Genomic DNA, 23,776 nt, shown 5'->3' on the forward strand with positions numbered 1-23,776 from the left:
GGTACTGATCCATCCTTCAGGAACTTTTTAACAAAACAAACTTTTTAGCGCAGATATGAACTCGTATAGGTAGATCCGGAGCGTTTTCCCTTCAAAAACAAAATGAATCCACTGCGTCTTCAGCGGCTCAGATGTCGGAAGTAAATGATGACTGTTATGTTCATTCTTATATCCAACAACAAAATGTCTCAGTTGCTTAGGAGACATTCTTGTCTACACCTGCGCGGCGTCGAAACAATGGTGGACTGTCTCTTTACAACTCATTCAGGGCAGGTCCAAGGTAAAACGGCATTGTCCGTCAAGAGTCATGGGAGGGCCAGTGCAAAATGACGTCACTTTGCCATGAATCCGAGAATGGCTTGATCTGACAAAGTGCTTATGGTTTGAGCACTGGGTGGATTTTTATGATTATAGGGTGGTTGTGTAGACACACTGCCAACGCACATTTATGTCCACACCTTGTAAAAGTGACTTTTGCATCCGATGTCCCCTTTAACAATTTGAGAACAAAGTATAACAACAATAATAATTTGCACGGTTTGATGCGATATGAGCTAAGCGATCGTTAGATTTAATCACCATTGACAGTGTGATGGACCCTTTTCTCAGACTGTGATGATGCATTTTAACAGTCATCAATATTGTAAATCCTGCAAAGTTTTTTATATTTTCATTTTTTTTTTTTTAAACGTACACTGTTAAGGTCATTGCACACTGAGTCCGAAATTCGCATGCGGAACTTTCGCACGTTAAAAAATAAATTCGACCTCACGTTATGTCAATCGCGTTTGCACACTGCCTCCGAAACTTTCGTCCGTCAAAAAAATATTCGGATCAGGTTCGATTTTCTGCGTTTTTCGCATCCGTGGCACGCATTTTGAGAGACGTTTTGACAATTCAGAGCCACCGTACGCGAATGCAAAAATCCAGAATGCCATCTGACAAGTTGATCCACGTCGTCTACAGCACAAAACAGCAGCACTGAATGACAAACAACGTGAGGAATACAAAGAGACCAAATATAAAGACAGATTGTGCCAGTAGTAAAGCATCAAACAGAGCCACTGACATCCTGAAGTAAACTTTGAAACGCTCGGATAATCCCGCAGCTCCTTGATGAGGTGAATTCTCCTTTCTCTCTATGTAATCTCGGGATTGAATGGACCCAATATTTCCTCTTTCTTTTTCTCTTTTTAATAAGAGAGGAGACAACTAATCGTGCTCACTGCTTGAAGACTTCATTTTGTATTGTTTTGCGATTTGTTTTGCGATTTGTTTTTTTTGTTTTTTCGCAACGCATTCATATACGCATCGGACTCAGTGTGCAAGGTCTCTGTGCGTGACGAATTTTTAGGATTGCGAATACGAAAAAACGCATGCGAAAATTTCGGACTCAGTGTGCAAAGGCCTTTAGCCCGGATAAGTTGAATTTACTTAAAAAATTTGAGGAAACTGGTTGCCCTAAAAAAATTAAGTAATGATTAAGTAATGTGAACTTAAATATTCAAGTTCATTTAACTTAAAATGTTTTGTAATATTAATTACTTTGTAGTTATTACACATAATATATTTAAGTTCAATGTACTAAGCAAGTTAATTTATAGCAACTTCTATTTTACTACAAAATTAAGAAAAAAAAGCAAATAAAAGGTACATTCATTCAATTTTATGTTTTATTTTAATTCAAGTCCAAATACAACAACATTTCATGTCCTGAAAACATTTCCTTATAAAATGTGAAAAAACTAGTTTTAACAAATCAGCTTATTGTTAAGCACATAAATAGTCTCAGAATCTCAGAATCACAACAAATTGCATCAAAACTATATGGTTTGTTCACACTCCTGAGTTCACAATAGTGGCAGTATTCCATTTTAGGTGCCAGCTCACATTTTCCTAGGTTGAGCATTACCTACTGAATAAAATATAAAGTATTTTTCATACAGTTAGGGTAGTCCAGTTGCAGGGCATAAATCAGTCAGAAAAAAGGACACAGAAGTCCTGAGGTTGGTCGGTTCATCCATCACCAAACATCCTTCCAAGACGATCTTCACTCATGATGGGTTTAGCTGAGCACTTTATAGATCAACACAGAGGATTCTCACTGAAGTTGGCCTGTATGAGTCCTTGTCAGCTGCAAACTAGTAGAGGAAGACAAAGATCGACAAAGACATTATCATATAATAATGCATCAGATAATGGTATTGTCAAATACTCCATGCATCAATACATACCTGTTTAACTGTAGAAAGAGCTGGCCATTGAAGTACCATCAGGCTGATGTCAGGCTCGTCGTTGACAACTTTTCTGTGAGGAGCAAACATTAAAGTTAAAGTCTTGATTATGGCACCTGATTTTATGGTTTACATGTAATTGTGCACTGTGCAGTATGCAGATTAATAAAATAATCAGCCAAAGAACAGGTCTCAGTAAACCCACATGACACACAGCTGATATGGAGTTTTTGGTGAAGGCTGTATAAGTGTACATATTGTGCATAACATGTGATATAAATGTACATGTATATGTTCCAGATGTAAACAAGGAAATTGTTCTGTTCTTGTATAACTTCATTGTTTGAGCCTATAATGTTTACGTTAAATAGCTGAGCTTTCTTTTCACAGTTATAAGGGCAATACTTACACTTCTAATCCAAAGCATCTCTTCTTGACCTGCAACACAAAACAAGATAGTCTGTTGTTAAGAAAGCTATGAACCTAGATAAAACAGTATATCCATCTGTTTTTGTTTTCAACTCGTTAATTAACTTTAACTTAATCTTTCAATCAATAGCCGTGTCGAAATAAAACACGGTCGTTAAATTATTGCTCTCACCATTTTCGCGCTTCATCCTCCCTCCTCTGCTGGAAGCGCGGGTGCGGGCGCGGCCGCGGCCGCGGTGTTCGCCGACAGCCAGAGGTTCAAACTAAGTTTACACGCCCAACAACAGCTCCTCGTATGAAAAAGAAACAAACGACGAAATAACGCGCGTCGAACTCACCGATCAGGGGTTCATGCACGGTGATCCACCGCACGCGAGAGAGAACACTAGCTAACCGGAGAAAACAGTTCCGTCGTTTAAACTTTAACAAACGATTTTCACTGCTCACAAACAGTCTCTCAGGGGGGGAAAAGATAAAAAGGCAAATGTTCCAACTTCTCATCAACAGCTCCTTGAATTCACACACACCACGACAAAATGGCGTCATTACCTGCCGTAAACCAATGTGTAAGAGGCGTGGTCAGGAGAAAAACTTAATAATTTAAGTGCATTTAACTTAAATTTATTAACACATTCAAATTACATCCACAATTTATTAGAATATACTTATATTTTATAAGTAATGCAATCAAACTTAAATATTTTAAGTATATTGTAATTATATAGTTTAAGTAAATATAAAATCCGGGCTAAGAGTGTAGGTACATTTATAATGCTATACTTAGTATTATATTACCTTTGCATCAAATTACAAAAATCTAATCAACGCTGCTGTGAGGGTGTTTCTAATACAGCAGCTATGGGAGTGACAGTAAAAATGACATCTTTCTCTCTTCTGACTGCCATTATCAATCGATTTCTATTTTTTTCCTCTTTTTGAAAGTTGTGAAAACACTATTGTGGAGTTTTTCTTTTTCTATTTGAGCAAATGGAAACACAAAAAATATGTTTAATGTATTCTCTCATTCACCGCTATAGAATTTTACCCAACTATGATGACTTCCGCTTCTGAGAAACCCGGAAATGTGAAAAGGGTCTGTTTATTGTAGAGTAATCCTTTTCCCCCTCAGTTGGTCAGAACAAAAGTGGCAGACATGTTACTTACTTGTTCAGATGTCATTTTCCGGTGAAAATTCCTACTTTGGTCATACTTCAAGACTACAATCTGTGATTCCGAAGTACAGTATCCACACCGGTGTGGTGACTGACAGCAAACATTAGATTCATCCGTGCTGAGGAGCCATACTGATGCACAATGCATGTAAAGATAATAACTGTGCATGTAACTGCAATTGCAGGTTTCAAACAGAGATGGCGACTAAGAGGCAAATCTTATGGACAGCAGCTTTAAGACAGGAGATATATCGCCCTGACATTTTTGACTTTTTGCAGTTATGAAATTGCAAACATGCTTATCATAGACAATGTGTATTCTAGTCATTGCAATTGCATTTTTAATGAGTAGTATTTGAGGTAGTTTAAAGATCCAGACAAAAAAAAAAGTGTTGTGTCATTGACCCGACTATTATGATATCATTTCATCTAAATCTGTGTGTTTTTGCTGGATAATGGTCTTTTTGCACTGTAGCGCTCAGCAAAGAGGCCACTCTCCCTGATGGATTGCATCTCCTGGCTTGCTTATTTCCCCTGCTCTCAGGAAGTCGGGTCTCTTTCTCCAGGGCAATTTCCACTTTAAATCTCAATCATATTCAAATGGTAGAATGGCACAACACAGGGCAACTGTTTTTTTTTTATTTTTATTAAACCCCCAACCAAGTCGATGAGGTTTTTCAGGTTTTTTAAAATGAAGCTGTGCGATTAATCTAGGCAACCAATGAATACCTAATGCTCATGGTGGGTAGTCAATTATCTGTGGACAGAGGCAGGAGGAGGCCATTCCTGGTCATTTATAATTAAATTTTAGTTAAGAGTCCGTTTGAGCGCTCCTTTGGAGGAGCTTTGATTCAACAGCTGAAGCTTGACTTACATGCTTCATTTACCACTGTTGTTTAGTGCTAACAATCTTTTAAAGCTGCAATAAATTATCTTCTCTAGTTAAATCCACCTGTACAAGGAAAAAGGAAATTCAACGACCAACACTTGTTAAAGAAATCCATATCCAGCCTTAAGTTGCTCAGATTCTTTGTGGGTTATAAAAAGCTAGGATCTTCTGAGGACTGGTGGTGTTATTAAGGGTGAAGTCGGATCTTAGGGCAGACACTGCCCAAGGGCTCATAGATTTTGGATGGTTTATGATCCAAGTTGACTCACGGCATTTCCCCTGGTGTGTCCTTAGAATGGCTCTAATCCTTAAAACACTCCATTGTGCTTGACAGAAAGGAAGGATGCAGGATCTCAGTGGGGCTTGGAAGCTTAAGGGATGTGCTGGTTGAGCCAACCCCAGGCAGGGCATCATGTAGAGACCGCCACAGAGGTTTGTGGCGCTGAACTCCTACTCGAGGGTCCTCGGAGCCAGCTGCCGGCTGGTAGCAGTTTCCAGGAGCCCATTCATCAATGCAGAGCCTCTGAATAGCAGCCAAATATTCAACCTAGGCTCAGTGGAAAAATGTGCCTCTACCTACATTTTTCAACGTACCTATACAATTCACTGCAGTTTCCATCTGAAATGCCCATGAGTGGCAGTAAAACACCAGCAACTTTTATTCCTTTTCACACAAATTATCATTACATGAGCAGATTATAAATTAATAAAGACTTATTTTCACAAAGTTAATTGTACAATACTATTTTATGACCTCAAAACACTTTTACCACACTGCATGATTTGTAAACTAATACATTTTGACATTGGCATCACATAACCAGTTCCATATGTAAGGCTTTTCTGACATACGCTGCGTCCGAAACTTCTCTACTATGTAGTACTCAAAAAACAGTATGTGAACAGAGTAGTATGTCTGAATTCATATTCGAAAAACAGTATGTGAAATGTACCCGGATGGCTTACTACTTCCGGTAAGATTCTGAAGTGCGCATACAATGGACACTTTACGATCCCATGAGGCCATGGGAGAGGATTGGTGAATGGAGTTGAAGGGACGTAACTGATGCTGGTATGTCATGTGACAGTAACAACATGGTGGATTTAGTAGGTCCGAATTCATTAATACTACATGCATTCGTACTATATAGAACATACTTTTTCAACAGTCGTGAATAAATTTAAATTCAAATGTAGTTATACCTACTCAACAGTACATGATTTTGGATGCAGCTTTAGTAAATTGCTCTGTAGCTTACCTGGTACAGATTTGCACTTGCGACGTGGAGCTTTTGGGTATGGGTCCTGTGAAACACGAGTCGCAATAAAAGACTTGTGGAAGCAAGCTAAAATGGCATGGTTGCTTCAGTTAGGTTTAGGGTAGGGCTTAGCTGCACATTGCAGCCACTGCACATTTTGTATGTCTCCCTGATGTAACATGCCTGATTCAACTCATCAGCATTAGTAGAGACTGCAAGCCTTGAATTGGGTGTGTCTGATGAGGGAGACATGCAAAATGTGCATTGGTGAGGGGTCCTCAGGACGCTAAAGGGTTAATACTTTATTGCAGCACATTAACCCTTTAGTGCTACTCAATAAAATTTAATAGAGGGTATGCATTGATGTCACTTTCCTGCCGGAACACACCCCCTCAGCTGGACTGAGTGGCAAAAGGGCCTGCTGCATAATTGCATTTAATAGGAGAAACTGCAAAAATGTGAGTGAAACAAATAATTATCAGAAAACTAAAGGTTGGACTCGACTTCGATGCCGGGGAAATACATAAGGCAAATTTGCCTGTGAACACTTTATATAAATACAATATAAGTAAGTCTAAATCAGGGTGATCACTTATATCAATGTTATATATATCGTCATATCATCTAGCCCTAAAACTTGTATAGTGTCTGTGAATTGCAGCGATCAATTAGCTTCCCATTTTCTGTAGCTTTCGGAACACACATTTAGTTTAAACTGATAATCGTTTGGTTTACTCTCGTTTTCGCAGTTTCCCCTAAAATCATCCAATTATGCAGAATATAAGATGCTGAAATATTTAATTGATGAGTTGTCAATACAATATATAACAATACAATATACAGGGTATGATTTTACCTCAAAATTGTTTCTGTGAATTGCAGCGATCCATTTGCTTCTCTCTTCAGTCTGTAAAAAATATACCTCAGATTTTTTGTCAAATCTATCGGTACAGTCAATTGCACAGCTTTTTCCTGTTTTAGATGTGTTTTGTGTTTTTTGCAGATTCTCGTTCATCTATTTCAAATAAAACTGAACACACTTTTAGTGCCACTCGCACAACATTTCACTTCGAAAGTGTTGCAAAATGTGCAAGAAGCAATGTAATATAATTTTACAGAAATGTTGCTACAGGCGTGTTTTTTCAATGAGCCTGGGTTGGAAAATGTTGGATACCTTAGTTGGTGACAGTAAGCGGATACATGGCATGATGTTGCTTGAGGGGCTGTTTTTAAAAAAAATCGGGTACAAGGAAGTCCTGTGATTTCATAAGGTAAAGAAAGCAAAATGAATTAGAAGCACCGTTCTATTGTAAATGCAGTGAATGAATTGCAGGGGATCTATTTTATTAGAATGGCTTGTGAAATTGTTCAGTCCTTATGGACGGGAAACTTGTTTTCTCAGCATGGATAAATTGGGCGAATTAATGTCTTTGGCTTAGCTTGTTATGTTAATTGAGGCCATGGGGGTTGTTTTTAGTGAATGGAAGTTATTAGGGTGCTGATTTATGAATGGAAGGATTCATAGGTGTTTCTTTGTTTTGTGAATGGGGACAGAGGAGCCTGTTGGATTGAATCGACTCAGCATAACCACGAAAATGTGCACGTTTGAGGCAGAGGCACGGTGTGATCGGCTGGCACGCTACACAAGAACATAGTGTTCTTCAACCTTTAAAGCAGTTCAGGGTCTCCAAACAGAAGGCAATAGGAGAGTGGGAAAAATCTGAGTGAGTGTGAGAGAGAAAGTGAGCAAAAATGCTGCATAGAGGGTTGTGTGGAAAGGCCAGCTCTCAAATTTCTCATTTCAGCTCTCAGGTTTTCCAGAATGAATTGAGAAAAATGATTCACACTAAGAGTTTTTTTTTTCTGTAATGTTGTTCTTGTTTATTTGTTCAGATGTGGCTGCTATTTCAAACATCTCTGCTTCCTGCCTTCATCAGTGAAATAAATTACGAGATAATGAGAAAGAGGCTGCCATCGAGGACCTGCTATTTCTGACAGTAAATGTTGTGCTGGTTTTAAGTCACAGTGAAGGAAAGTGGAATGGTTATTATTTAAGACCAATATCAACATCTCGTTTTCAGGACTCAAAAAAAAAAGGTCTGTGTCAACTGGCTTTTCATTTTCCATCTATTTATATTGAATTTATTTGAATTTATTTGAATTTATTTGACGTAGACTCAAATGCTGTTCCAAAACCTATTCTGTCCAAAATCGCATACTGAGTAGGTTCATTTGATGAAGAACTTACTGCATCTGTTAAAAACTTTTGTTCTATATATTATGAATGTGTGTATGAATGAAATCCAGACCTGTCATGTTGGCTTTGTCATGTGACCTATGAGGTGGCTTCCCTGCCATTCATGACTCTTCTCCGGTGGCCTCATGGGATAGTAAAATGTCCATCAAATGTGCACTCCAGAATCTTGTTGAAATTAGTAGGTCACCTGGGTACTTTTCACCTACTGTTTTTTGAATACTATATAGTAGGGAATGGGGTTTCCGGTACCAGTTGGTGCTAAAAAAAAGTTGATGGTAACAACATTTCTGCAGTACCTGGCTTACATTATTCTGCATGCTTAAGAGGTGTGTTTAGAGCATGTTACATTGTGAGAGGTGAATCACGACTATTTCAGAGTGTAAAAGATCTAACCCAGCACAAAAGGAACTACCAGTGACGTAAGTGTACGCTGATTGGTCGAAATAATTTTTTGAATTTTTTTTTCAAAAAGCCATGTACACAGCCTATATATTTACTCCACGAATTAACTCTACAAACATGGAAAAAAGTGATTGATGGACAACTCAACAATACACTAAGGAGAAAATCCAGCAGGACTTTAAGCGGACCCAGCAAAACATGATTATGTATTTCTGCTCAGTTAGCGACATTGGGCATCAACCACCATCACAACAACTAGCGCAGTTTACGTCACTTCAGAGTTCCTACTGGCGGTGCGAATGCAACCAGGAAAATGGCCCTAGGGGAACATTAGTTCTCGGAGAACCACCCTGGTGGCTAGTTCCTATAACTAAGCTCCTAGAACAACATGGTTCAAAAGCCCCTATTATTATTACATGCATATGTTTACTTTTTTTATTTAAAGAAGAAACCAATGCATAGTTGACACTTGAGGCTTAATGCTATAGAAAAGCAATTAAAAAAAATCAGGAAGAGTGTTTTCAGGTTGTTTTTTATTTTTACATAAAAATATGGCATGCAGTTGCTTCAAACAATGGTATAAAGCAGGGGTGCCCAACCCTGTTCCTGTTGATCTGGAAAGCTGTTCAAAACATTCAATTTAATTTTGATAATCTTAATTAATAATCGTAATTACAGTTTAAAGGGAATAATCGTCAATTATGATTTTGTCATAATCGTGCAGCCCTACTGCCAAGTGTGCACTGTTTCTGGATTGACAACCGTATTTAAATACGCAATTGAATTGGAAAATGTGATGATTGACAGTGACATTTTTTACATAATTCAACAGTTTTTGCTCTGGTACCGAAATTGGTACATAGAACTGCAAAATTGTATTGGTATTGGTACGGACTACTGAAATTTTGGTACTATGACAACCCTAGTAGGGAAATGTTCATTGGCTAGTGAGATGCCTATGTAGCATTTGATGGCATCATAGGTTGTTGCTGTTTTAAGGCTGTTCCAAAAAGCATTTACATTTCACTGCCTTCTAAGATACCTTCTTTTGGCTAAATTCTATGGCAGCATTTCATGCATTCTTTGTGGAGAAATCAATCCCATAATGCACTGATATAAGCTCAGTGAAATAAATTTAAGATGGCAGAGAAATAAGAGAAATGTTAACTAATTTATACATTTTATAAATTTAAATATTATAATTTAATACTGAACAATATGGGCCTAATACTAAGATATAGATAATAAATTGTGTGCCAGATATCTAGTTCAGTCATGAAGCTCTAGATGGTGCAGGCTGATAGGTCCATTACATACAATCTAGAAGCTATCTCACCATTACCACATGACACAAGCTGATTGGCCTTTGCTGATTCTGCAACCAACAAAATTTCTTTCTCAGCATATAAATAGTCTGGTTCATTAGTCCTGTAGCTGATACCCTCCACCTCCCCCAGCTCCACCTGCCTAGATCTGCTACAGGATGTATGTGTCTATTCATGCAGCAGCATATCTTAAATGCTCAAAGCAGCATGTCTGTGCATCTAATGGAAGTAGCATGTCTGAAGTGACGTAAACTGCGCTAGTTGTTGTGACTTTTATTTTGCCGGCGCGGCAGATATTTATTTTGATGGCACTGAGAAAAGCTTAGCCAGAGCCTGAGCACACAGTGCTCCCATTCTCCATCTTCATTAGTTTACGATCGGTTTATTTTCATTATTAAACACTTGCAGACTGTATAATTCATAAACACAACTTCATTCTTTATAAATCTCTCCAACAGTGTGTAATGTTAACTTTAAATGTTAGCCCATTAGCCACAGAGCATAGCCTCAAACTCATTCAGAATCAAATGTAAACATCCAAATAAATACTATACTCACAGGAATCGATGCATGCATGCATCACCGTTAAATTACAGATTATTTTCATCCTACTAAGAGAAACAATGCAAGTTGATGTTTAGTCACGGGTTTGATTTACTGACACACAAAGAACTGTAGCCTGAATCATTACATATCAGATCAGGCATTATAATTAACACAGTTACTTACATGTTGCATTACTGTCGAGTCCAGGAACTGCACAATATTTTGTAATCCTCAACGGCATGTTTATTGCTTGGTAGCTTGATCTGGTTTAGCACCACGTAGGCCTATGTTACTTAGACTACCTATTCTATTGCATGTCATGTGCGAATCGGTGGGCGGGGCTTAACAGGCAGGGATGAAGTAGGCGTTGATCTACTTCTGCAGAGGCGGTGCTTGCTGCCCTTTGATGTCAGAGATCCCCACTTTGAAAATCGTCAAAAAAAGTTGTTTGCTGGGTCTGGTGTCAATAAAAGCTTTTGACTAACAAGGAAGTTTTCAGCTCTGATATTCTTATAGTATGATGACCTCTTATATGTCAAAAGCTCAAGAAAAAATTTGATTTCTCAGTTCATCACCCCTTTAAGGTTTATTGTAATGTTTTTATCACTTTTTTGCTTGTACTGCTTCATTTTAAATGGTCTTAAATTTTAAAGTACAAACATGTAGCCTTTTAAATAATAAAAGTAATTAAAGCTGCACATATAACAATTATAAAATAATTAGCTTGTTCTGTTTAAAATGCTTTCAGATGGAGTACAGCATGTCATATCAAAGGTCAACAGCCCTATTAGATTATTCAATCACTCCACTCGTGCCGCTTGCATCTCCCATGCACTGTGTGTGAGGAATGCTATTTGTATACAGTGCACAGAGGTGCCTATGTAGACAGCAAGGCAGCTCACTAGGTTTTGGAACAGCTAATCTATTGTACTATCTTAGAATGAAATAAGAGATGTGAATCAAGCCAAATGATAAATGCATTTAGTATATTGCAGAAATGTGAAGCTTTGGAGATGAGGCCCCAGGAGTACACTTACCTCTCTTTCTCATAGACCTCTGTCAGGGCCTAACAGTGTTGCATTTGGGAAAAAAAAATGCTGGGAGCACTTTTGCTATTTTATCATTTTGCTGACACTTTTATCCAAAGAGTACACTTATTACAGGGAAGGTCCCCCTGGAGCAACCTTAGGTTAAGTGTCTTGCCCAAGGGCACAATGATAATAGTTCATAAATTGCTCCTTGTGGGATTCAAACCTACAACCTTTTACTTATTGGCTTATAATAGATCTGCAACTTCTCGGCTACTCAGTTTACCAACCAAGTTGCTGAAGATGTGAAGGTTTAACCACTTTACCAACTGGTGGAGAGATTTGCACATTGTTTTAGTACTTTTTAGTATTTTCTGTTTATATTTTTATGACATATTCTTAAATTTGTCTGGGCTTAATAGCCTGCATGTTGTTTAATGCTGATGAGAGAATTAGGGGAGACTGCTTGTTTTCTCTTGTTATCTGCTAAGATTGGGTGAAAATCTGGTAAAGGAGCAAGATGGACAAGACATCTATTGTCTTGTGAGTAAGATTACCTTGTTACCGCACTCTTGAAGTAGAGATCTTGGAGTTGAACTAGATTAAACACACTTCTTTATGGTGATACAGCAGCATCTGTTAAACACGTTCAACATACTCATGGTGTCTAAATAGTGTAATAATGTTTTTGTGCAGTGCAGCATGGGCTTTGTTATTGTGACGAGGATCTGCTCCTGTGTGGAAGGTTGATGGATGACGTGGTCGTTTGTCAGCTAAAGTGCTTTCGATAGCGTCGGTCATCACGGTGCATGCGAAGCATTTTACGAGCTGTGTTTACAGCCGTGCAGTAAAGGGGAGCATTCTCACAGCCAGTGCAGCCATGGCCTCAGCCATAATGATCACGAGCTGTCAATGCATATGGCCCCAGATCCAGCCAGTGTTTGTGGATGCAGTCCATCTCATGTCTCGAGCATTCTGTTGTCCATTTGTTGTTTTTGTTTTTTGGGAAAGGAGGGGCAGGGGACTTTTGGCATGGTATTTATAGGGATGTTGCAATATACCAGTGTTGATGATAAATGTGATATTTAAATAAAAACTCAATTCATTTGGCCACGATATTTGTGTAGTGGAAATGGTGCATATTTTTAGTATTCGAACAATAAAAAATTGACAGATAAAAAAAATCAGAGAGTATGTTTACATGTGTACCGATACCCTGACAACTCCCAAAATCAAGACTTTAAAGACTTTATTATCAGGTTATTCCCTGTCAGTGACACCAAAGTGTAATCATTTGTGTATTTGACTGCGAGCATTAAAATTTGTTGTGTGAGTTATGTTAAAAAAAAATATTAAAAACCTAATATTCCAAAATGTCAGCTGGAAACTTGTTTGGACTTCATTCTCCTCATGCAGTTTTGGATTTAGTATTTTGACTGTACCACTTCTACTTCAGCTGCACGAGATGAGAACACGTTTTTATAATTCCTTAGGACAAGAAAGAGTCGGAGTGTGCAATATATTTTCTCCTCCCCTACGGTGAAATACTCACTCAGGCTGGATGCGCTTAAATCCTCAGAAGGGCGCTTTCCTTTCATAGCTAGACATACGTACTTCAATAAGCAGGTTAAGGTGTTTACATGCCTGACAAATTCGGGTTAATGGGCAGAAATCTATAGGTGTGTCGGCTCGAGCCATTTATGCCTTACTCTGATAAGGAAAGACAAGTTTACATAACATGACCACATGCAGTGTAGGCTTAAGCGTAATTGGGTTAAGAATGTGTATGTAAACATGCTCAATTAAATACAATACTTTGGACTTGATGTGAAGAAGTGCATGTTCACCCCCCCACCCCCCAAAAAAGATGGTTTATTTATATATATTATAAATGTCGTTATTCACTGATAATCCCTGAAGTGAGCTTCCCCAATGAACTGCTACAATGGGATCATTGTTCCAGAGAATTGAACTAGGGAACTAGGAAATGAGTACATTTTCTGAACAAATAATTTAGACTGCTTTTGTCAACTGGATCAACAGTTGATTGAAAAGATATGCCTTAATATAACACCCAAAAATAAAATTTATGTCATTAATTTCTCACCCTCATGTCTTTCCAAACCCGTAAGACCTTAGTTTATCTTCGGAACACAAATTAAGATATTTTTGATGAAAGAGGTTTTTTATCCTCTAAAAAAGCAACAAAATGACCACATCCAAGGTCCAGAAAAGTAGTAAAAACATTGTTAAAATAGTCAATCTGACTATAGAGCTTCTACCCTAATGTACCCTAAAACAAAAATAATGACTTTATTCAACAAATTCGTCTCTCCCCTGTCATTCTCTTACGCTGTTTTCGTTGCAGCACTTCCAGTTTCTACGTCAGAACGCCGACTCAGTATTGGCAGACAGATTGGCAGCATATGAGCAGCATATGAGACAGACAGGTTAGAAATTGTTGAATAAAGTCATTATTTTTATTTTGTTTTTGTGCACAAAAAGTATTCTCATCAATTCATAAGATTAAGGTTGAACCACTGTAGTCACGTTGACTATTTTAACAATGTCTTAACACCTTTCTGTATGTATGTCTTTGGAAGGTGAGTAATTAATGACAGAATTTTCATTTTTGGTGAACTAACCCTTTAAAATACTAATTTGTTCGTAAATCAAACATTGCTGTTCTTCTCATGACCATGGTAAAAAGAGCTAGAGAGAATTTCAAGATTTTCAACCTCAAAATTACTTAAATTCAGACTTGGTGTAAATAGGCATTTTATATTTGGAAATACTACAAATATTAATATTCATATATGCTACATGCATGAATGTAATGATATAAGACCCATAAACTGCACAAGTTCTTTGTAATGTACCTAACTGACATTTTGTCTTGTGACATACATTTTATACTGTATGTTCATAAACTTCATTGTAAACAACTGAACTGGACATGTATTTTAAAATAAAGTGTTCACAGCATATTTAATAAACCAGTCAGGGACACTAGAGATTTATGTAAATGTATATGGAGCTGTTATAGTAATGTACTGTAGTATTTTAGAATCGCTCGGGGGTCTGTAAGCAACAGCGAAGCACATGTCCCTTCCTTTGCGGATGATATATCATTGAGTTTCTTGGCTCTCTTTGATGAATTCAGGACTGCATGTGCATTTCCCTCATCTCCTACTGTATAATGCAACCTGTGGAAGCGGAGGTAAATTGCTGCTTTTGCACAGCATTAGCACAGTGGGATCCCAAATGACAAGCACAGGCTATGATTACTCCAGGTTAATTTGAAGCAACTCAAAAACAGTAATATGCTGTTATGGAATGTGGTCAGTTGCTCATTTGTGCGTTTCAATCCCCCACCCCCCAAACTCCTCCCCCCACCAACCTTTTAAACACACACACACACACACACACACACACATACTGTCCCTTGTCTGTCAAAACTGGAGGATTGCCAGCGTGTTTGTTCAGGCCAAACACGTACACATACCCCAGTAATCAATATTTCTCTCTTTTCCTCTATTCCTCCATATTTCATCCCTCTTTCTTTTTCTCTACTCCCTCCATTTCCCCCTCCTCCCCATCTCTGTCCACATCTTAGTCATTAGGACTATATTTACCTCTTCCAGCCAAACAGAATTCCAATGTCTGCCTGTCTCCCTCTTTCTCTCTCTCTGTCTCCATCCCTCCTATATTCTTCTCATTGCTCCGTCGTCTTTGGCCTCTTAATTCTTTCTCTCATTTATCTGAAGGACTCGTCAGGGTCAACAGACCAACAGGCTTAGAGATGGATAAATATAACAGAGGGAGAAAGAGAATACAACAAAAAGAGAACAAACCCAGAAAGCGGTGACAGAATTGGGAGAGAGGGAATATTATGTCAGAGAGCCTGGTGATTCCGAGCAATTGCATTAGCACCTGAAGTCATGAAACAGAGAGGAGCAGGCAGGAGGAGGCTGCCACAAAAGTAAATTGAAAATGATTTGCTTGTATTGTGTGTGTGTGTGTGTGTGTGTGTGACTGAGATAGAAAGGAGAGTAAGACAGCGTGGAGGCACTTTCTTACATATCAACTGCACTAACCTCTAACTCTCTAAATCATTTTATTGGTGTGCGCGTGTTCGGTGATGTTGGTATGTGAGTGTCGGTATGAAGTATTTATGTGGGTGTTTATATTTTAATGTTTGTTATTATTCATTCACCTTACAGTAACCACCATTCATTCCTTGACTGTTTTTATTAGTGCACACACACAGTCCTTAGAAACTATATTATTAATGAGGGCCTCTCGTAGACACTGTGGTTTTGTATTAAAATAATATTTTTGTCGACACTAATTTTTTGTGCATCTAATAATTTATTCAAAAGTAAATTAAATGTATTTAACACAGGGATTTAAATACGCCTCTTCTATGATGATTTTTTATTTTCTGAAATAAAATAAATTGTCACATAAGCAACAACTTACATGCATTCATCCACATAACCGTTGTATTTATATCTACTGCTTGAATTTAAAAAGTTTTATACACAGAATCAAAAGCATGTGGTCCGGCCAATATGCTGAAAGAACAAAATGACGTTTTTGAAAGAGTGTTGTGTGAGAACGGAAGTGAAGAGTAAATAAGATGAATGAAGTTCATTACCCTGTGTTTCTTTGCTTACTAACTTTTTTTTCCGCTATCATTGGACACGAAGATGGCTGTTGCTAATGTGTCTCAGGTATCCAGCACTAGTTGCGACAAAATTGTCTTGCTTCCTTTGAAGTTGCAGTGGGGAAAAAAACTAGGCTTGTTTTTATTCCACTATATTGACTTTACAGTAAGTTGCTTTGCGAGTGTTCAATGCCAGTGCTGTGTTCGTTCATTTGCCAGTACTGATGAAATGATTCACGATCAGTTAATAGAGAATGTGCTTAGCCCACAAATGTGTAAGAGACTTTTACTAGAAACTGGTTTTAGACTCGACAGAGCTGTTAGGATAGCAAGCCAGATTGAATCTCCTGCCGATCAGGCTAAATCTATTTCAAATACCCGCCAAGTTACCACCCCCGTAGTGGTGCAGCACACAGTAAAATGCAGAAGGGGGAAACTGTCACTTGCACCTCTTAATTCTGCTCAGGTGGGGAAGAGGAAGTCATGCTTTTGCTGTGGATCGGAGGCACACTTAGCTAATGCCGCAAACTGCCCTACTGTAACATGCAGGAAGTGTAAAAAGATTGGACGTTACACTAAACTGTGACTATCAACGAAATTAAATACTTGAAATTGAATTAACAGAAGTTACTGTACTGTACACGGAATATTCAGCTTGCACTCCCAGCATTACAAGCACAGTGGCTTGTGAATTGGTCAAAAGCCCAAATGCTGGTTGGGTGTTTGTCAGTTTCCCTACATGCCCACTCAGTTACTGCTACGTTCTTCATTGTGGACAAAGGGACACCACACATGGGGAGGGACCTAATGTCTGCACTGCATGTGAGGATTGAAAACAATCAAGCCCTGCCTCCTAATGCCCTTCCTGCTTGTCCTGTGCCAGCCTTTCATTGCACTGTTGCTGAGTCAACTGAGTTTGGATGTGCTTAACTTTATACACTGCATAAAGCTGGATAAAACATCACACATGTGCTCCAAAAAGTTCTGCCACTCTCTGTTTGTAGTGCTGTGTCAGAGGAATTAAATTGCTTTCAAGCAGCTGGGTTGATAGAACACATCGATGACTCTGCATGGGTGTCACCAATTGTTGTGGCACAGAAAAAATCAAGTAAAATTTGGATGTACATTGACCTCAGAGAACCAAATAAAGCAGTGATCATGGACTCTTTTCCATTTGCCGCACATGGATGAACTACTCTCTGCTCTAAAGTTTTCTCTACCTGACCTGACTAATGCTTACTACCAAGGGCCGCTGCATGAGGACAGTCGTGACCTTACAGCATTTATTACTCACAATGGACTGTTCTGTTTTTGTCGTGTTCCTTATGGATTGGCTTCAGCACCTCTGGCATTTCAGAAGATGATGACCATCGCCTTGACTGGCTGGTCAGGGGTTGAAAATCACCAGAGGCCTGACTTGACCACCAGGACCTATTTCATGAAGCCCGCTTATAAAGAATAACGGTCCTCAGATCCGTTTTCTCCTTCACAGGCTTTGGGTGAGAGTGTTGCTTCGACCCCCAAGATCTTTGAGGGGTCCTTCTGTTTTTGCTGGTATGAGGAGCCTGATGTAGATGGCTGGGGCTGCCCCCTGGCATTAGCCCCATGGGACTTATGGCGATGGGGCATAAATCTCTGGAACTCTGCAGCTTGTTTCTTTGCCTCCTGAAATCTCCTGACGGCCTTAGCTAAAACGTTGCCGAAGAGACCAGAAGGCGACGGCAGGGGATCAAGCAAGAAGGCTTTGTCTAGGGAGGAACACGCTTCTTAAACTGTTGCTGCTGCTACTCGCTCGCCATTTCTAATAACAAAGCTAATATATTTGAGTGGCCTATGGGGCAAACAAACACCAAATAGGACTTGAAGATGAGAAAACTGTCGCTGTTGTGTTGCCGGCCCCCTTTTGTAGCTTCCGCGTTACGCCTTCACACGTCATGGGGCTACGCAGCACCAATCAGAATTGGAATAAATTGCACACATGCTTCAGGCGCTGTCACGCTGAAGGCATTCCCCAAAGTGTTGTCATACCTTCTCAGGGAACTAGTCTGCTGTTCATAGGTCATACTGTTCCAGCAGAGGATCTTCTTCTGGATGAATCACATGTAATGAATCAATTCAAAATGCCCCTGCTGATTATGTCACATTTGCCCTTACCTGCTTCCCCTGCAGATAATGCTTTTTCTCCAGCTCCCATTGATGATCTTGATGAGGAATTTGTTGCATTTCTATCTGCTGCCCATAATTCTGCTGCCCGTAATTCTTTCTTCTGCTGATGTTGATGCTGCATGTTCTTCCTGCACTAACCAAACTTCATGCACAGATTTCTAATGGTTGGCCTCCTTTACACAGGGGACTGGACGTTGAGTTGTTGCCATACTATAAACTGTGACTGGAACTGTCTGTTAAGGACAACTTCATCTTCCGAAGCTCAGGGCTGATTGCACCTGCTGCTCTTCGATATCTTCTGGTCTCTATAGCACACAGAGGACATCAGGGAGAGGTGAGAACCAAACATCTCTATTGGTGGCCAGGAATGGATGCTCAGGTTCATGATGCTGTACGTTCCTGCCATGTATGTCAGCTCAATGACAAAATTGTCAAGTCATATCCTACTCCTCTGTAGCTGCTGCCAGAGGGAGCAGAAAGTGGCTGTGGATATAGTTTGGTCTTTTGACACTGCTACATCTGACTGCAGGTTTGTTATAACATTAACTATTACAGCAAATGGCCTGAGGTCTCCTTTACTCACACTGTCACTATGGATTCTGTGGTTTCATTTCTGTCATCAGTCTTCAGCTGCCATGGAAATCCTTTGAGTATTGTTACTGAAAACAGTGTTCAGTGTACGTCTGCTTGCTTTCGCTGCTGTTCTGGAAGGAAGGAATATTCGTCACCATCATTCCTCTCTCTTCTACCTTGCAGCTAATGGTGCTGTAGAGAGGTTCAACTGTGCGCTCAAACACACTGTCCAAAATGGCCAGGAAGCAACATCTACCATGGAAACCTGTGGTAACTGACTTCTTGCAGGTGTACCATGCCACTCCACATGTGCAACTGGTACTTCACCCTTTCAGCTTCTCTATGGCAGGCAAATGCACACAAGGCTGTCTATTTTATCTCCTCCTGTGTACCCGCCAACTGACATGATTGTTCGCCGAAGGGTTATGTGGCTGCAACACAAAGTGAAGAAGTACACTAATGCTAAGCGGGGTGCTCGGGAGGGGAATAAAGTGAGGGTACGGAAACCCTTGCATGTTCCTTAAGGACACAGAGAGTTTACTGATCCTCTCACGGTTTCCAAAAGACTTGGGGTGAGTACATACGTTCATAATGATGGAAAGACTGCTTCCCATCTCACTGCGTGCACACCAACAACTCTGGCTGAGAACACTGCTCGCTACACACTCATACCACTGGACCTAAATGTGATGTTCGGAAGCCTAGTTGGTTGAACGACTATGTTACTTAGATCTGATGTGCTGTTCTGGATCTTATGTGTGGATGTGTCTGTGTGCTTTGATGTAACTGATGTTCTGTTCTGTTTTTTAAAAAAGGGGGAAAATGTTGTGTTCGTGGGTAGAATTGGGTTTGGACTACTATTTTGAAAGAGTGTTGTAAGGAAGTGTTGTGTAATGACATGATGTGTGAGAACAGAAGTGAAGAGTAAACAAGATGGATGAAGTTTGTTACTCCTGTCATATGTGTATCTTTGCTGACTAACTTCTGACAGATACCACACTAACCCTAACACTGTCACTGGACAAGACCACTGTCGCTCGCGTTGCAACAGCTAAAAGCTGTCTACACTGGACGCAACAAAGCGCCCATTGCAAAGCATTTGTCCTTTGTGTCAGTATGTCATAAACAGAATGAGGCACCAGCTTGCGGGCTGAGATTTGTGTAGGCAACATCACTGATTAAAATGGGGATTAAAAGATTTTTCTTTTTCTTTATCATGAAAACTTTGTATGTCATTGACCAATTAAATACAGGCAAAACCCTTGTACAAACCTGTTGACATTATTACATTTAAACTAAAACAATATTGTCCACTTCAGATGCTCTCACAAGATGTTTCACTAGGACATTTAGGCCTTCATAAGCACAGCTAAACCTGTACATGCACAAAATCACATGCAGTTTCTCTCTATCCCTCTATCAATTACCCTCTCTCTCTCTCTGTGTGTTTGTTTTCCTCCTGTGTTGCTCCATTTTAGCCTGTGGCCTGAATAAAGTCCATTTAATTCCTTCTTTTGTCAATTCTCTTACTTTCTTGCCATCTTTCTTGTTCTACTTCGCTTTCTTTCTCTTATTCTAATTGTTTACTCTCTCTCTATCTCTGTTTTTTTTAATTGTATGCAATATATTGAATTTATGATTTTATTTTAATTGTAGTTTCTCTCTTGATTTTCCCTTCCTGGTTTCACTCAGGCTTTCTTTGTGCCCTCTCGTTTGGCCTCCATGTTTGTTGCCATGGTCACAGTACCCACGCTGTCTCTGCTATTGGCCCTGGTAGAATGGGCGGGTCAGACTAGCTCCTCCCCTCATCTCTTGCTCCGGCCCCGAGAGCGTGAACGGGACCCAGTGGCATCAATGCACTTCAACATCGCAGTGATCCACGCGGGCTCAACCGTTCAACAGGGGGAAGCTGGGGCTGCAGCAGCTGCGGGTAGGGTGCCATACCCGGGTTTCGGACGTGTGCACAGCAGCTTTGGTGAGAGCGTCGTCACCCAGTGGGGATCTGCAAACGTAATCTGGCTTCAGGTCAGTCTGAAAGAGATCATGCAACTAGAACGGAATTGATTGCTTTCAGGGTGGAGACAGATTGTGATTTTACATTTAGAGTAACCTAGAATACCTGAATGCTTTGTTAATTTTGAACTGAAGCGCGGACACAAAAGTAGAGTAAAATTATGGCAACTTAAGCATGAGTATTTATTCATAACTATAGAAGTCAATGTGGTGTGAATGTGAACATGAATATGAAGTGAATGTGAATTGACTACAGGTGAATGACAGCAGTCCCAGGACTCTGCTCTCTCAGCTGTGTGACCTGCTGGCAGCCAGACCCCTTCAGGGACTTGTGTATGAAGATGAGAGACCCCTCCCGCTGGCCTCCGGCCCCCTGGCCCCCATGCTGGAGTTCGTTTCAGCCCAGACCGGCCTCCCCATCGTTGCTGTGGGAGGGGGAGCGGGTCTGGGCAGGGTACCACAGGTATGGCTGTTTACAGAATTAAGATGTGGTCACATTTACCATTGCTCAATGAAATGTTGTGGATGAAATCCTGTCATTTAAATAGAAATCTGCAAGATTAGGAGTTCCCCAAGCAGATTTCACCCATGTTCAAGTTGGCCATGGGTGAAATCAAATTCAAATTTGCCGCGTTGACCAATAAAAAGATGCTTGGTTTGAAAATGAGTGAGTCTGTGTGAGCAGTGCTTCATGCATTGCTACACTATTGACAGTAAACCTTTTTTTTTTTTTTTTTTCACCAATGTGACCACATCTTTAAGTTTGATTTTACTCAGTTACTCTATGTACATTCAAATTAGAAAGCAACTAGTGATTATTCACAATGATTCCATACTCTGAGTTAAATTAATTTGACTTAACCTCTGTGCACATTTCATTGATCAACCTTGGTACCAACTAAATGAACGATTTTAAATACAGAACTAAAGTCTACAGACTTAAACTTGTCCTTTTTGAAGGATTTCCTGTAACCTTGCTAGTGTCAGCAAATGCAAGTAGTAAAATAAGCAAAAGTAAAATGCTTATTAAAAGCGATTGTACCCAGCCCGTACGATTGATCCTGATTCTCCGAAGTATAGCTGTCTTTAAATGAATAGTGTTTTTCCTGATCAACTGTACTGTCTATGCCATTTAATAGCACAATAAAACTGGGACATTGAGTATTTCTCAGAACAGACCACTTTGAACAGTCTCAGATGCACTTTAGCTGCACTGAATTATTTGACAGCGTTATTTTTTCTTAAAAGAAAAAACAAAACAATATTCCAGTTTCTTTGGACTGTGGAAATTCCTCACAAACATCTCTCTCTGCAAGCTCTTGGTGTTAATGAGCTCTAACACTTGCTAGATAGTGTTTGGCTTGCTGCAGTGCTATAAGGGCATTGTTTGTTAATGGTACCGCCTGAGGAGGAGTGTTAAACGGACAGAGATAGGGCTGCCGTCGTCTCTGTCGGGGCCTGATCGGGGCACACCGATAACTGTAGGAAGGGATGGCATTACTAACATCCATTTGGATAAATAGCAAGGCCAAGGGTCATGCATTACCGCTGCAGGCCATATGGTCTGCTCTCTTTTTTTTCCCTCTCATGTTCACTGAAGTGCTTCGGTCTGGGTTTTGCAATTTCAGTTGCTCGTCTCGACATTTATAACATGTTCTCTTTAGCACAGTGTGAGAACAACAATAGCAAAAAAGACATGATTTTTTTCATTAACAAATGTTTTGTTATTATTATTTACTCTTGAGACCTGATATTATCCTTTTGAAGATGTTGCATTGAATCCTACATTCTCCCGGACCTACACGTACACATTGCATTGCAAATTTAATTTAAATCTGTGCGACATACTCCGGTGACGATTAGAGTCACTGAAGTACCTCCCTCCTGTTTCTACAGCGGCTGCATATCTCAGAAACTCTTTATAAGAAATTGAATTCCTATGATGCTTTATGGAGGCAATAAATAGTCTTCAATCACAGGAAATGTAGTTATTTTTCCCCCTTAATTGCACTGCAGAAGACTAGCTCTGTCTGCTGTTACGATTAGAGAATGTCACATTAGAAACTGTTCATAAGAAATGTAGTTCCCATGATGCCTTATGCAAGGAATGAATCAACGGTCTTTAGTCTTGGGAAATGTAGTCGTTTACCTTCTTAATTACTCTGCAGGAGACCGGCTCAATCTTCCTGCAGTTCAGCTCTTCCACCGCACTCCAATTGGAGGTGATCTTTGAGGTGCTGGAGGAGTACGATTGGACGGCCTTCTCAGTGGTGTCCACACGTCACCATGGCTACCAGGACTTCCTGTCGGTGGTGGAAGGTTTGACCGACGGGTCATTCATCGGCTGGGAGAAGAAGAGCGTAGTGATGTTGAATTTAACAGATGACCCAGGAGGAGCGCGAGCACGACGGCTGCTGAAAGAGAACGAAGCACAGGTAGAGAGGGAAGGTCATTGCGTTTATGTCTCACTTATTCACTTACTCGCTCATTTAATCGCTCACTTACTCTTCCTCCCTCCACCTGACATCACTTCCTGTCCTTAACCATTTATTTGACTTTTTCTTTTGGCTGTTTACTCCACCATCTTTCTGTGACCCCTCACTGTCCTTTCTCCATTCTACTCTCTTTCTCATTCTCTTTCCCATCTCTACCTATATCTGTGTAATGTGTACGTGTGTGTATGTGTGTCACAGGTTGTCCTCTGTCTCCCCCTGGCTCCAGGCTGTTATTGTTCTGTGTATGTGTGTGTTAGAGGGTGTTATTGTGCCTTGTGGGTCCCGGTACACTGATGTCAGTGTTAATATAACACAGAGC

The 23,776-nt window shown here is 39.9% G+C and overlaps 1 protein-coding gene and 1 long non-coding RNA gene across 2 annotated transcripts in view; one reads left to right on the forward strand and one right to left on the reverse strand.

Moving 5' to 3' along the window:
- The window catches only part of LOC125242973 (glutamate receptor ionotropic, NMDA 2D), an 85,254-nt gene that overhangs the window by 18,074 nt on the left and 43,404 nt on the right, over positions 1-23,776 (forward strand). The window contains 3 exon segments of the mRNA XM_048152118.1: positions 20,642-20,974; positions 21,219-21,425; positions 23,131-23,397. Coding sequence (XP_048008075.1) covers positions 20,672-20,974; positions 21,219-21,425; positions 23,131-23,397 — 777 coding nt within the window. The 5' untranslated portion in view covers positions 20,642-20,671.
- Positions 2,242-3,309, reverse strand: LOC125242975. Its single transcript, XR_007178958.1, has 3 exons — positions 2,836-3,309; positions 2,644-2,672; positions 2,242-2,307 (listed from the first exon to the last, which is right to left on the reverse strand). It is a non-coding gene; the product is annotated as an uncharacterized LOC125242975 (long non-coding RNA).

Source organism: Megalobrama amblycephala, linkage group LG13 (genome assembly GCF_018812025.1).
Source record: "Megalobrama amblycephala isolate DHTTF-2021 linkage group LG13, ASM1881202v1, whole genome shotgun sequence".
NCBI classification, from domain to species: domain Eukaryota; kingdom Metazoa; phylum Chordata; class Actinopteri; order Cypriniformes; family Xenocyprididae; genus Megalobrama; species Megalobrama amblycephala.